Source organism: Danaus plexippus, chromosome 8 (genome assembly GCF_018135715.1).
Source record: "Danaus plexippus chromosome 8, MEX_DaPlex, whole genome shotgun sequence".
NCBI lineage: Eukaryota > Metazoa > Arthropoda > Insecta > Lepidoptera > Nymphalidae > Danaus > Danaus plexippus.
The window spans coordinates 5,832,666-5,849,170 of record NC_083542.1 but is presented as its reverse complement, the minus strand read 5'-3'; the positions used below and the strand labels follow the sequence as shown (position 1 = coordinate 5,849,170).

General features: G+C 30.3%; 1 protein-coding gene across 1 annotated transcript; it reads right to left on the bottom strand.

Moving 5' to 3' along the window:
* Positions 1-509: 509 nt before the first annotated feature.
* LOC116773275 (collagenase-like) lies at positions 510-3,773 on the bottom strand. The gene is made up of 8 exons (XM_032665701.2): positions 3,675-3,773; positions 2,428-2,485; positions 2,048-2,201; positions 1,631-1,803; positions 1,372-1,479; positions 1,148-1,284; positions 893-1,001; positions 510-790 (listed from the first exon to the last, which is right to left on the bottom strand). The coding sequence occupies exons 1-8, from the start codon at positions 3,723-3,725 to the stop codon at positions 666-668; spliced, it is 915 nt and encodes a 304-aa protein (XP_032521592.2). The 5' UTR covers positions 3,726-3,773; the 3' UTR covers positions 510-665.
* Positions 3,774-16,505: the final 12,732 nt, after the last annotated feature.

Sequence of the window (16,505 nt, the reverse complement as noted above, 5' to 3'; positions counted from 1 at the left end):
ATAATCCAACGCTCTCATGAAATAAACACTAAACTGAAAGCATATTAAACAATGTACAGTTAATATACAAATATCAATTTAATGAATATGTACATTGAACAACTCTATTTTATTTTATTTTTGTGAATGTACGAGATTTTTTTTTAACTGAATTCAGTTGTAATATAATATTAAAAGTGAATTGATATTGTGGAAGAAAAATTCACAAAAGCCAATTTATAGTCGAATAAACATTTATATCTCTATATTATTATGAATTTTAAAATTCAAAATAATATACTAGTCATATACAAATATGGGATTATTATTTTTTTTTGTATTGAAATAAAGAAGCGGTAAGTGTTAAACGCTTTTCTAAGACAAAGTAAAACATTTTTATATTCTTTGAACTTCCCAAACAATAAAAATAACAACAAAATTAGTTTTAAAATATATGAACAAAAATGTATTAACATTGTGATAGAAGTCCTACATAAGGAATCTTTTGCTTTAATTAATAACGATGTAAAGATTATTTCTTGTTCTTTATTTGTTTTTAATATAACATAAATCAATGCAGTTCTCTTCTTGTTTATGGTCTTTAATAGCGATTCCGGTGATTTTATTGCGGGAATGTAATATTTATTATCGCCTTCTTATTCCACCCAGTATTCATTAGAGATAAGTTAATGTTCCTCTGCCAGTTCATGTCCAGCTACTACTATACTATTAGATTCATAACTTTCCCAGTCAAAGTCGATTCCAGTTATTTCTTCGAACCAATCGTGGTAATATCCAGGACGAATGTATCCTTGGGGAAATAATTTTTATGGATTTTTATAACTTAAAAAAAATTGTATAGTATAATTTGAATTATAATACAAAATTGGTAATGTTTGAATATAATTCTTACCTGTAGGACGTCCAATAGTACACCCTAAACGGGAACCGAAGCTGACAACTCCTATTTGCGTTACGCGGCCGTCTTCGTCGATTTTAGTCAAAGGACCACCACTGTCTCCCTATTAGTATCATTTATTATATTTATAATATGTTTTTATTTGTCAGCTTTAAATAATTTTCATATGATTAAGTCCCTAAGCATGTTGCAGTTAAATATATTTAACTGTTTTTTTTTTATAACAAAGAATGGTTTGTTAAAACTTACATAGCATGCAGATTGTGTAGCATTGTAACTTTCAGCACAGACGGTTGATTCCCTAACTGAACGGTAAATTCTGGCGCAGTCTTGATTGCTGTAACCTCGTACAAAGGTCCAAAGAAGGACGTCAGAGGAACTGTCACCTAAGACGAAAACAAAGGATTATATATATTCTTTTCCATTTTGCTAAGATATTTTAAATAATGTAGCGAATATTTTAAAATACTTACCGTGCCAGGATTCGTCGGTATATCCGAAGCCGCTAACGATCAATCTCTGGCCTGTGTAGTCAATGTCCTTTTGTTTTGAGTTTTGCAAACGAATTGGTTGTATAGTAGCTGTAAATTTTGTTTGTATCTATAGTATTTCTTTTCATTTTGAATAATAATATCATTAAATTTATGAAACAAGTTAATAAATTTAATTAAATAAGTTTTCAAAGAAAAACAATGCTAGTATTCATATTGGTATTTTTTAAATTTGACCTACGTCCAAAAGGCACGCTGGAGCTCAATTTTAGAAGGCCAATATCATTTGGTTGGACTTGAATCAGGTCGCCGATATAAGTTGGATACAGAAAAGCGTTGGAGTCATCTTCTTCCAATACTAGCAGAGGCTTGTCCAAATGAATTACACCGAAACGAATATAGAACTTCACAAAACTAGAATAGAAGACTCATTTTACATAAAGAAGTGATATTTTTAATCTATGTCATTTCGTTTATCAGTTTTAAAAATTCTTTTAGTTTGCGTTTGACAAAATCTTAAAAGAGATAAGCTCTTTGAAAGACTTAGGTTTCTCGTTGTTTTGATAGTACACGGGTAACTTAAAGATAAGACATACAGAAAACTGCAAGGTTCAGAACACAGGGCAAAGATTAAATGATAAAATAAATGATTACTTACCTGCCCAAGCAATGAGCAGCTGTTAATACCCACTCATTGTGTATGATTGAACCACCACAACTGAGTACTCCACCATCAGCTCGTACGGTTCTCATATATACTTGGTAAGGAATCTGTCCCTCCGTTGCTTCTATACCTCCGACAATTCTGACACCTTTATAACAAATTGCTATTTTATGTATTTGTACAAATTATTATTAAAAACTAAACAATGTACTGGTGAATCTATGCACTTAAAGCATTTATGTTTCGACAATTGGAAAGATTTGAAAATATATTGTAGATGGCGCAGGAAATAGGAAATTTAGTCCAAATTATAGTATTCTGTACTAAATTTAATTAATCGTATATGGATAATTTTATTTAGATTATTCTTTTACTTGAACCCCTGACGTCTTCAAGAAATCCCACATCATGGTCAACTGTTAAAGGATTGGCCTGTAATGTGAAGAAATTTGGAAGCGTTAATAAAAAAAAAAATGATAACATAATGTTAAAATATATATAAAATACAGAAGTTAATTTAAAATATAGTATGAATATTCCACACAAAATTAATTGGTATGTAATATTATTTTGTATCTTTACGTTTATTCATATCTTTATGTATATATGAAATCATTTATTTGTTAAAATGTTTAAGGAAATAGCATAAGTATATACAACGATAGACACTGCCAAGAGAGGGTTATCCGTAAAACTAATACCTGCCGTTGGGACTTGCGTGTTACATTATACAAGGCGAGCTAAGTAGAATGAATTAAACATTTCATACCTAATCCTCTATTTTATTTTTTAAGACTGGAATTTTTTTGACTCTATATTACTGAAAGCAAAATACATAATTTTACTAAGAACTTTACAAGACGCTTGGATATACTATTCCAAAGATTTCCGCAATATATTTTAAGCCATATTGAAAAAATACGTAAATAAAATGGCAACATTAATAGACTTTTTTATGGCAACTTAGGAATTAAGCGACAAATATAGTCTGATAAGAGACATACAATAAAATATACTCAAAAATAATTTCTGTTCAAATGGTCTTAAACTGAACGGCATTTTTATAGCCTTCACCCCTTTTCTCCTGCAATTGTTCTCTTTGACTTTTTCAATCCCATTATAGAATTAATACTCTACTATAGAGTAGAAGCCAATTAATTAGGTATTTATCCTAGAGAAATTTTCTTCAGATGGGTGTTCAATCTCTTTACTTTTTAATTCATAAGGAAAAAATAATAAAAATAAGTTTCATATAAAAGACTATAAAAAGACAAAACAAATTTAAGTGGTCGAATTCTTTATGCATATATTGCCTGCTGCTAATTTTATTTAACCTTATTTCAATCACTCAACTTTGCTTTATACGTAGTATATTGTTATATTATAACTTTTTTTTGTGCTTCAAACTTACTTTGGTATGTATAATGTCACAGGCGGATTAATTTGAAACAAATAGTGTAACTAATAGAAACGTTTTATTTGAATTTTTTTTAAGTATTAATTATATACACTAGACTCCCCATTTTATTATATTCAAGATTTTTAATAGTTCTAAGAATTTATTGACGTCATCATTACGCTATATATAACTATTATAGTGAATGAGCAAAAACCATTTTACCTGTACCGACCCTAGAACCAGCAGAATGTTTAGAAGGTACACACTAGTCATGACGACCACTAGATGACTAAATGTTACTTCATTTAAAAAATAATATAAATGCGATTATCTAAAACGTATTTGTTCGTAATAAGACAAGATGTCAATAGATTATATCATATTATAAGATAATTTTTTTACTATTATTATATAGGAATTGATTTCCTTATCTGTACTATACTGAAATAATAAATTAAATGTCTTTATGTTTGTGTGTTTAAATCGAAGACGAAGTTTAGCAGAATTAAATTGTATAGAGCTAATGTATTTGCTTATATTATTAATTTAAATTGTAAGAGCTAATATATATGCATATTTGCTTTAAAGGTATGTATTTCTAAAATTTGGTTCATGAACTTCATGATTTCAGAATAATAATTAAATATTATTGTCAAATTTATTTCCAATTGTCATATTCAAATAGACGTTAAAAAATGTTTGTAGCAATACACACTATGATTGAGTTATTAAAACAGTTGAAAATGCTAAGGTAATTAAACATTTGTTATAAGCAATTAATCGAGCGTATAATAGATAAAATGATAAACTACAGATACGGATCTCATTTTATTGATTTCAGTGTAATTAATCTACCGTTTAATGATAATCGTTCCATATGAGCGTAATGTGATAGATAAAATAGAATTATTATGAAAAAATTAAAATATAAATTAAAAAAAAAAACAAAGAACAAGGAATTTATAAAAGTTTTATTGATAGTCAATATTTTTTATATAGATGTGTTGAATTAAATGTACATGAATTGTATTGATTCGTTACTTAAATGATGAAAACTTTTTTATGAAATGTTATTTTAGGAAATTTATGAGGTTTTTCATTTTGTCCTCTATATTTTTTAGGAAGCTTTACATATTGTATTTAATTCATATGTTTCAATAATTAAGAAAAACAAAAAATATTATTGTTTCGTAAAAGTAAATGAAGCAAAAAGATGTTTTTTAGTATAGCTGTGAATTAAAGTCATGTGAATACGCAAATTTAATAAAGAATAATATACTATATATTCTCAAATACAGAAACCATTAACTATACATCACTAACGTGATTCTGGTAACTTATACAAATATCATATTTAAAAAAAAATGCTTGTGATAAATGTAGCTTGTATAATATTAAATAAAACTTGTGCCCCTTTTTTAAAAAGTAACTTAATTACAGGGCTTTTGTAAAACATATAACAATCCGAATAGCAGTCAGCAGCACCATCAGTAGTTAGTAGCCACACTATTTCTGGCCACAGTAACTGTTATATAACGTAATAGATGATAGACGTGCTAAGAATCCCCGGAGTATGGTAAGGTACCAAAAAGTACAACAGGCTATGTATAATAGATATTTTCTCCGACTGAAGAACCTTCTCACTGAGGTGAAATTACTGGTAGTTTGTAAGCTTGTTTAAAATTTGACGATTAATATGTTCGAGGATGAGGTGACTATTAGAGAATTTGCTTACAACAAATCTTGCAAAAAAAGACAGATATACGGCAAGTCTTGTGGTTCTCAAGTTGCCGACAAAGCCTTTTTTTAATTCCATCCCCCACAATATAAAACCTACATTCGCCGTAGTACTGGTCCTTAAATTCAAAGTCTTTGAGTGGGGTACGGAGCGTGCGATATTCAGAGTTTATCTCATACATCGAGTTCTAAATAAAGTCATACGTCTGATAACTAAAAAATGGTAAGTTGTAGTGAAGTTAGGAAAATCTATCTCCCAACTATCATAAAATTGATAAAGATGAAACGTATTAGAGTGGAGACCTCGTTTGAAGATATTATATAGAAACACAGTGTAGGACGCCCTGCAACATGATGGACCGAACATTTGAGAACATTTATTTAAAATTTTAAGCAAATTTAGCAGGTGGATGTGGTATATCCAGTACCGCATCAGTTGCCGCAGTTTGGAGGACACATATGTTCAGAAATGAATTTACATAGTGTGACTTAATTTCCATTTAACCTTTAAAATTTAATAATAAATCACACCTGTTTCTTTTCTTCATGTTTAATAAAAAGGGAGAATTTCTTAATCACTTGGCAATTAGTAATTTTTTTTTAATTCATCATAAACTAACATTGTAATATTTTTTATTCTCTTTTTTTCTATAATACATATATCAAACTTTATAATGAATTGACGTTTAATTTTGTTTTTCTGATTTCAGATGGAAAACTTTGAAATTGAGAGCACTTTGAACTGAAGTTAGTAAACAAAAGAACCCTTCAACAAGAAAGAATACTTGTAAAGAATAATAAATTTGTAAAGTTTAATGAGTCTTTTTATAACGTTATTACGAATTTCAGGATGAGAAAAACAAAGTTACTTTAGTGAAAAAATTTGTTTCATGAATTGAATATATAACTCCTGTGGAAGCGTCTTCACTTATAAATATCTCGAATATCGGTTGGAGTACAAAAAGACTACTTCTTTTTTTGACCTTCTACTACTTTCATATCTGATTTGATTAAGTGCGGTACAGTTGTAAATCTAATAAAAAGTAGTAAAACGCACACAGTTATTTTTGAAATTATAATATCAACAAATAGTGAAGAATAAGTCTGAAAATGTTATAAATTAATGTATGAGATAATATTTCAAACATTTATTACTAGAATAGAAAATCGCGGGCGCACACGGACAACGTTGCGAAAACAGATAACTGAATTATTTATATTTACATGTGTCACCGGGACATAATAAACGACCAAAGGAAGCAAAAATATAACAAAAAGGCAGTGAACTCATTTTATGAAGTAAATACAGAATTATTTTTATTTAAGAGCTTTTTTAATCTACTTTAAAAAAGGAGGCTTTGGCTACTTCAAAAATTTTTTTTTGAAATGTATGGTGCCAGATAACTTTTAAATTTATTTGTACTGCTCTTGATACAGTTTTTTATCTGTTGTCAGTTCTGACATTTAGATGACAGAAGTTGCAAGATCTTTCTTTGTATTATAAAATGAAAATATTGAAATCTTTAAACTTAAAAACAACATATTTTTACCTTGGGACCTTGAGGCGTGAGTTTTGACGGAAGTTTATAAAAGGGGCGCTGATATTAGGCGACGTGGCGATAACCCATTTAAAGAACAAGTGGAACGGTGAAAACGCCCGAATCACGTCATTTTGATCATCTGCGCACCTGGAAACTGTGAAAAAGTCATATAACTGAAGGAGGCTGACGAAAGAGAACGGGAAGAGGCACTTTCCTCTGACCCGTTAAGAGGAAGTCGCCCGGGACGAAGGCGTCGTCTCCCGCCTTGAGCTTCCGGGAGGTGGACTTGGGGATGTCTGCCACCTTGCGGTCTGAGGGCCCCGCGAATGCACAGTTAACCACTGATTAGTAATGAAGAGCCCAACTAAATAGAGAATGGCTCTTTTGTGGCATAGCTGATGCTAGACCATAGCAGAATCGCCTTTCGGGCCTTCTAGCTTAGCAGAAGAGCGGCGTTTGGGACACCCGTGGGGTTTTAGTTGGTAGTGCGTCTTCTTCAGGACGAGAGTCTGACATAACTCTCTTTATTTTCTTCCTCCCCAAGAAAGAGAGTATGTATGATTCCTTTTCCCGATAAAAAAAGGTTTATTAGTATATTATATCCTTATGATACATTTGGTCGATTTCAATTAATTATTTAATTATGTACTGAGGATAAATCCAAAAATATATTGTTGAAAATATAAAACAAAATTACAAATAAATTATTACAAGAATTGTATGGGCAAGCGTAGGGATTCACTGTCATAAAATATAGTTACAAACAGAATATGTAGAATAGTTTGCTTCTATTTATTTTCTTACTTTTATTATTTTACATTCATATTTTTGTCACAAAGTTCATATTTTTTAGTTTATTTGAGTACAGAATGCTTCCCATTTTTGGGTTATCATTTGTTAAGATCTAAGTATTATTAAAAAGTATTACATTTGTTATGATGTATATAATTAATGATTCTGAAAATATTTTATTCCTTACTAAAATGTGTTATATATAAGAAATACACAATTATAAACACGAATAAATCAAACATTGAACGTTAAGAAAATTACTTAGAATGTTCTAGAATTAAAGGAATGGGTTTCAAATGATATTTTATTAAATTTAATAAGATTTATCAGAATTTTAAATAGAATATAACCTTTTTACTCCGCTCGTAATTGTATTTAACGTAATTAAATACGTTTATAACGGAAAGCTTTTAACTGCGATCTCGTCTTGGTACAATGGGATATTATTTTGCATATATTCTTCAGATTTTTATAAAGTAATATAATCTATTATACATAAACAAACAGCAAGTAACACTTCAGTTATGTTAATATTAAATGAAATTGTAAATGACAATGACAATGGTTAGTCGTATTTATCTTCTATATAAAATGTATACTTAGTTATAGCAACCGTAATTACACGTAATGTTACATTTTAGCTCAACTTAACGAGCTGTCGCGGACACATGATTCGACGGTAGGTAAGTAAACATTTGATTTTATTACATCATTAAGCTTCTACGATCATTGAATGGGCTATTTGATTCCCTTTTATCTGTGACTAAATAGATAGGATCATCATCACACATGAAGTGATGTTCAGATCCATTTCTTTTTAACAATTTCTAACTTTTAAAAGTGTGTACAGTTAATTTTGTTCTTTAATTATGACTTTCATTCGATGCTATATGAACAGAATTTGTTTCGACAATATTTTTTTTTTTGTTTGAAGAAAAACCAGGATAGAGGTTGTTCAATTTTAAATTTTGTTAAATTTTCGTAATGAAAAACTGCTAGAAAAATACTTTAATAACTTCAATTTACAAGTGACGTCTACCACTTTAGATTTAAATCTCTAGGTATATACATGTACAGTCGTTTGTCGCCACAAAGATTACAAGTAACAAGACCAGTTGAAAGTGAAGTCATAAGTTTTCCTGTTTCAAATAGGCATTACGTGACATTTGCGGAATAAACTGTGCACGTATTCGCACAGTTGATAGCGACAAATTATAAACGTGATATAACACTCCTTTTCAATGAAATTAAGTTTTCTCAAGCACTCCATATACATACGTTTCTTTATAATATCATAGATTTATTATAAAGAAAACAAAATATAGTAAATTTCTTCACTTTACTATTTCTCTTCACTGAAAAAGATTTTATGATTGCCGAGGGCTGGGAAATGACCTGGCTTCTTTTACGCATTCCTAATAGCTTTTATAGCGTTCGTTTCGCAACTGATTCCTCTGAAGAAAATATATTTCAAATAACCCTGGTAATACTCGTATCTTAGTAATGAATTTATATTTAACTTTATCATTCATAATTTTTGTTGAACGTATTTTCTTTTGTTTTACATTTTTAATTACTTCCAATTAAGTAGCTCTTTGTCATACATTGTTATCTATCTAAGGGTACTTTTTTCTTAAATGAAATTGAGTCTAAAATACGTATTTTTATGCAATGATCTGAGCTGGTTTATGGAGTTATTAAGTTTGCTGAGTGATGTTTGTTTATTGATAAATACGAATACGTTATCTCCAGAATATCTAAAACCTGGAATTCCTCGTATTGATTTCCACGGCATTCTACCAACGCTAGATGAAATAAGTATTCAGATAAAGAAAAATTCGTCTAAATCTGCACCGGGACCGATGGTATCCTATCTATAGTCTCTAAAAAATGTCCATTAGTTCGTAAACATCTCATAAATATATACGATAAAAGCTGGTCAAGGAAGCAAATCCCGGAATGCTTCGTGAAAGCAATTTTTAATCATTCACAAAAAAGATCGAGGTACTTATCCGAAAGATACCAGACCGATAGCCTTAACAAATACTATATCCAAAATCTTTTTCTCAGTTCTACAAACGAGAATGACGAGATTCATACTCAGCAACAGGTATTTTAGGCCAAATCACCAGAAAGGGTTTTACCCGGAATTTCTGGATGCCTAGAACACAACACTATGCTGTCGGAGAGTTTAAAAGATGCTAGGAAAAGCGAGAGGCAAATTACAGTTTGTTGGTTAGACTAAGAGAACGCGTTCGGCTCAATACAACACGAATTAATGCTATTCGCGCTAAGATGGTATAACTTTCCACCCCTAGTTAGTGATACAATCGCGTCGTATTAATCAAAATTAAAGTTTTCTATAACAACTAAAGAAGGCCATTCAAAAACTTTTAATTACAATGTAGGACTGTTTCAAGGTTGCTGTTTATCTTCAATTGTATTTAATATTGTAATTAACATCTTAGTAGATAAATTAATCAGCAACGAGAAAAAAAGGGGTTGTCGGTTCAAGTTTTATAATAAATACACGGAATCCATTTTAGCCTTCGCTGACCATCTCGCAATACTGGCACGTAACTCCAAACATTGTCAAGTATTATTAGATGAAGTGGATAAATTCTGTAAGTGGACCGATGGATTGAGGACAAAACCAAATAAATGTCACTGTCTGTGTCTCGGTAGGCGGAATACAAGATACACCTCATACGATCTGTGATTATCGTTAGGCGATCAATGCATGTCTACGGTTACAGAATATGCACGATTTAAATTTCTCTGTCGGAAGATTGATAATATAGGGTCGTACTCCATCTTAAGAAGGAATAGTAGATACTTTTTTAAACGGTCTCAACAAGGTAGATAGCCAACAGATCAGTAACGTTAAAAAAGCTTGGATCTACGATAATTACCTAACTTCACGTTTAAATTGGCCTTTCCTCATCTACGATTTTAATAAAACCCTTTTGTCAAAATTAGATGCAGGCGTCATAAAGATGTTGAAGTTGTGGCTCGGGCTCGCACTAACGGCTGATTTATCGGCTTTATTCAGGGATCGTAATAATTTTGAGATGAGTCTAAAAAGCCCATCGGAGCTCTATAAACACCCGAGAGCTTCCAAGAGATATATCTTGGGAAAATCCTATGATGACGTCGTTCTATCGATCCCAAAAGACAAAGATGCCCCAGAGCTAGAGTCAAGGCTTCAATTCCACAAGCTATTTATGCTAGGAGTACAAAGTAACAGAGTAGGGTTAGGATCAAGTAGGAAGGTCCAAGATACGGATATATTGAAGTCTTTTATTCGCAAGACGAGAATGATAATTACAAGATCCATGCAATAAGTTTAGAAATGCAGAACGAGTGTTTAGAGATAGGAGATTTTTGCATCTCATTAACACTAAAATGCACCTTAATCCATGATTGGTCGCCAGCATTGCTAAAATCTCAATGCGTTCCAAATGATTCTCCCAGATCGAAGTAATTTAGTAAGATGGGGTAAAGGTACCGAAAAGATTTGCTATATCTGTGGGAAGGCAGTGGGAAGTACTAGGCATTTGTTAGTGGGATGTAGGCTACTCCTGGATAGCGGTCAATACTCGCATCGTCACAATAGGGTTCTGGAAGTCATAGATGAAGCAGTTAGTCTTTCGGTAGCCAGAGCGCAAAGGGAAATAACCACAAACGAGCGATCAGTAGGTTTTGTGAGAGAGGGCACTAGGGCTATAAAATCAAATGTCAAGCCTTACTCCATCCTTAAAGCGGCTACGGATTGGACTATAATGATGGATACGAATGAAAAACAATACAAAATCCCCGAGGATATTATAGACATATTTATGTATTCGCGAATTTTAAAGCGCGTTGTGATAAAAAAGCTTACTTTTCCTTGGAAAACCAACATCTCCAAATACCATAACCATTAAGGTCAATAAATATTAGGAGCTCACAAACGAACCCACTCGAAATAGGTTCGTCGTGGATTTATACGCGGTAGAAGTGAGAGCGAGAGGTATAACGGCTAAATCTCTCTACAACCTACTAAAAGACTTAGGCCTGTCCAGAACTCACATCAATTCATTCTTGGAACGTACTTCGAAGGCAGCCCTAGTAGTTTCTTTTCAAATTTGGTTAGGTAGGGAGAGGAACTTGGACAGTGGAGGTGAGCGTTTAAAGCTCGTTAGTTAGGGGCCCCTTAAACCAACACCAGGGTTGCGATGGACCCGGCACCCGCACGGTGAATCCATTGAATGGTAAGAGGTTTCGTCTCTATATAAATATATATCATAGTCTATTCTATTCTAAATAATACTTGTTGCCCACTGATATAATTATGCATTCTTATAAATGAAATAAGTTTAAGTGTAAATCTTTTCCCGGCAGAGATATTAATAAATTTTTATATTATTTCAGATAAGTATAAGAAAAGTTACTATACTATTTTAAGATTAATCAGTGAAATAATTCAAATATAAGAAAAACAAATAAAATATTCTATCAATTGGTCATATATTTTATCTTAAGTAAATTATAATCTATTGTGCATACATCGTTGTATTTCATGTCGAAATATCAGTGGATATTTTTGCTTCAAATAAATATATTCAAAATATGTTTTGTTTAGTGCTGTATCATTCAAACCATTTGTATAAGTTCATGTGTACAATTTTATTCAATGATTTTTTTTATTCTGCAGTTAAAAGGATTGTTGAAATTGATTGGAGTGTTATCGACGAGGTTACTACTTTATCCGTGTGCGTGAATATGAATACCTACGCATAAGCTTATTTGTATAGCTACCAAATATAATATGGTGCAAGAATAAATAGTACATATTTACACTCATTTAAAAGGTCGCATCAGTTTCAATAATATTTTTAATTTATAAAAAGATATTTAAGCTTCAAGATTTGTTAAAGTCCTCTACGTGACGGTCGCAAATCCCTTTAAGGAAATGGAGTAAGTCCAGGGCTACAAACTAATTTTGTAGATAAACATGAGGCACTTTCTTAAGCAAGCTTTTTCGTGGTACCCGTATTAGTAAACAAATAAAATGGAGTGTGGGCTTGCGGGATATTTCAATCAACCAATCGAATAACTGAAAAAATTGATACATTCACCGATATTAGAAAATTTAAATGGAATGAGACAGAAAAAGTTAGAATGAAGTAATTAATCTAAAATTTTATTTTCATTTTAAATTGTATTTTTTTCAAACGTTAATATAAGAACAAAAGTTTAACTTAAAAATATTCTTTAAAGTGACCCATTTAAATTATACACTATGTGTTCAGGGTATGCAAAAATATTTTTTTGCTATAGGTCGGTGTTTTTAATATCCGTTTCTATTCGAACCGATATATTTTAATTTAGAATAAATTCATGATTAATAAAGCGCCATAAAAGTTAGTCGACTGGACTCTCACTTGTGGGATGAGTGAATTATTATTGTAATATTTTAATCGATTATGGAAATTAAGCAGACGTAATTTTTTGGATCAATAATACAAGTATATATTGTTTCGAATCACTATTGACAACAAAGCATCCCTATTACGGTTACCGCAGTAAAGATAAATAGGATACAGAGCCTAAACCCCGATTACATCAAAATAACCACATAACTGGAAATGCAGTAGATTGTGGCACATTCAAGTGATATAGAACTTGGAAATTAGACAATATACGTCGTAAAATTTAATTATTTACCATTTGTAAACGCGTTTGATATAAGTTCACTATAGGTCTCTGGCGGTGTGTATAGCCTTCCCCCTGCTCGGTTGGGGAAGGGTTCGAATAACTTTGGTAAGTTTTAGTTATTTATGTGCGCGTTTACTTAAGACAAGCATAGATTTTTGTTTGATAGTACTAAACTTTTAATCACAATTGGCAACGATTGGTCTGTGTCATAATTAGTATGTGTTTTGATTTAGGAACCTTTTTAAATAGGCGCCTTGACTTCTGGTAACAAAACAGTTTATGGATTTATACCTGGTATAATTTAATAACTTTACTGAGCAATTTATAAAATTGCTTAATAATAACTATCTAGAACTTAGCAAAATTAATATAATCAATCTAAATAAAAAGACAAATGATAATTGCTAGAGCGCTAGGAACGCTTCCATCATGTGTTAATGGTACTAAGTTATACAAATTAGAAACTTCAAGATGTACATATATTGAGAGTTCCCAAGTTTCCATTGATATAGTACTCTCGGGATTCAAAACAACATAGTGCGTTATAACTCTGTAACTCGTAAACATTCAACTTACTCGTAAACGTACAAATATGTACAATACAAGTAAGTAAGCAAATAAGTAAGTAAGGTGGCTCATAATAAAAAATATAAAAACCTCTGGCACATTTTGTCCCATAAATGTTTGAAACGAAGAAAAAACCCGTGAGAATAATTAACTGAACTAGAAGTTGCTTTGATTAATTTTCAAGACAATGTATAAATCACAAATATTTACACACATTATAATTATATAATTGTAAAAAATATACTAAGTAAATCTCGCACTAACTGTTTATATATAATAAAATTATATGTATAAAATATTGGAAAGCAAAAAGCATAATATTATAAATTTTTTACTAGCGACTTCTTGTTTTAGTTTCGGTTACTTCTGTTCGGTTCTTTCTCTTTCCTTCCTATTATAATAGACTAATCTTAATAACACAAAATTTCTAAAGCAAGACTTGGCCAGAATATACATAGGCACATATAAAAGTAAAAAGGCATATATTATTCACATCGTTGTAAGCTACAATTTTCAATTTAAAAAATTAACAACAACTTAAAAATTTAACACTGAATTTTCCTGATTGGTACATTTTATTTAAATTACATTGATCTCTTGTTTTAATTATAACATATCTCACAATGAAATCTTTAGCTATAACTGCAAGTAGTTTAATGTTCTGATGATATTTTTCAATTTATTGCATGCCAGGTAAGAATCGCAAGCATCAGGTGATGTAACACCCGGAGGTGGTTTTGAATTTTTAGTCGCTGAACATACTCAATGCACGTAAAACATTGCGAATTCAAATATTTCCGACTTGAAACATTATAAATCGTGACCTGTCGCCATTTTTAAGTCACTGTTTTGGTAAGATAATCCTACAGGCAATGATTATAATTTATGTATATTTGTTTGTATCAAAAACTTTTGTTTATAAATATTAAATTATATGTAAATAAAATAAAGTTTACTTGATGTAAGTATCATTTTTAGTTCCTATATATTGAAAAGACATAAAACAAACCTTATATCAAATTATTTCTAAATTCAAATTATAGTATTTTTTTATTTACATTAGTAAGAATTCCTATTAAAAAGCTTAACAAAAAATGTATGTAAATGCCGGTTGAAAACTTAAATAATAATTTACTTGGGAAACTGTACGGTTATTTGTAATTATTGGTGTTCAAAATCTCATTATATTATTTTAAAATTTTTTTAAAGTTAGAAGAGTAGCAATTTGCTGTCGGTTATACTAAACATATATGACAGTTTTCTAAGTCTTCGTTTTTATATTTACCATGTGTTTGGATGATTAGCTTATATATCAATAGTAAAATAAATCAATAAGGCTTCACAGCAGATCAACTGCTCTATTTATGTGCTCCGGTTATTTCAAATGTTTTGTTCTGTGAATGTTTTTTTCCTAACAGCATCAGAAATTGTGATATCAAATAGAATGATTTTTTAAAGAAGAGAAATACGAAAGGGAAGATGTGGCTCTTGAATGTAGGTACTAGGACAATAAAACAAAACAAGATAATCTGTGTTTTATAAATATATATAAAGGTTCAGTTCATATTTTTCCATAGCAACAAGTTTCCCGAAGTATAGACACTTATAAAAACATACATAGTTTTATTAAATGTAACATATTTTATTATGTAATAATAAGTGGTAAAGTCATTTAATTAGACCGGCAACTTATTTGAATTCTATGGTCAACAGTGACCACTCACTATAAGGTAGACCACCTGCTTTTTTCCATTCTATTGCATTAAAAAATTATTACTACCGTTTCCGCAATTACTCTTTACCTTGCTTTTGATATAAGTGTAACTGTTAGAAGATCATATTTTAATATTTTATACCAATTATTATGCCATTTATTAAACATAAATTTCAATAATATGCAATTTTCCTATCGAAGAATTCTTTTAAAAATTATGTGAGTACGCTATTTTCATACATCTCATTATTTCACTCAGCTATTCATAAGCAATGTTTTGAATATTATAAGGTTAATCCAAATTTTAAGGAAATTACGATTCTAACTTCCAATTGTTTAACTTCACTTTCTAAAACTAAAGAGTAACTAAATGTGTTGATTAATTGAATTTGTTTTATTTTAAGAACAACAGTGACCCAAAAATAGAAAAGGGTAAAAGTTTTGATAACCTTAAATGTCAAGTACGAGAATATTGGAAATAATAGTTTATATTGGTCTAAGCACGTTGTGCTTTTCATGAAATATTATTTATTAATAACAATAATTTTTGAAATTATAAACTAAAATATTCATATACGTTTGTATGACGCATGTAGATAAATAATTTCATTAAAAAATTAACATGTTTTTGTTGTATTCATATTATTCTGTCGTTACTTTAAACGTATTTGCATTTTAATAAAGCCAATAAAAATGTTAATTTGCTAGCAGGTTTAGGTTACAAAAAAAATTCGATACCACTACGAGTATGAAATTTGTTCGCTTTTATCTCTTTCATTTCTGGATTAAAAATAAAAATTAATATCGTATCATCGAATGCTTTTAGAGTGATTAAAAGCAATTTTTTTTCGTTGCAAACAAATAGAATTTTATTATGTTGCAAGCTAACATTAATAAATGTATATTTTTATCAAAACGTTTCATTAATTTAAATCCAACAATTGTGATAAAATAGTCTAAATTTACATTTGAATGCAACGGAATTGGAGCGGGCGCAAATTT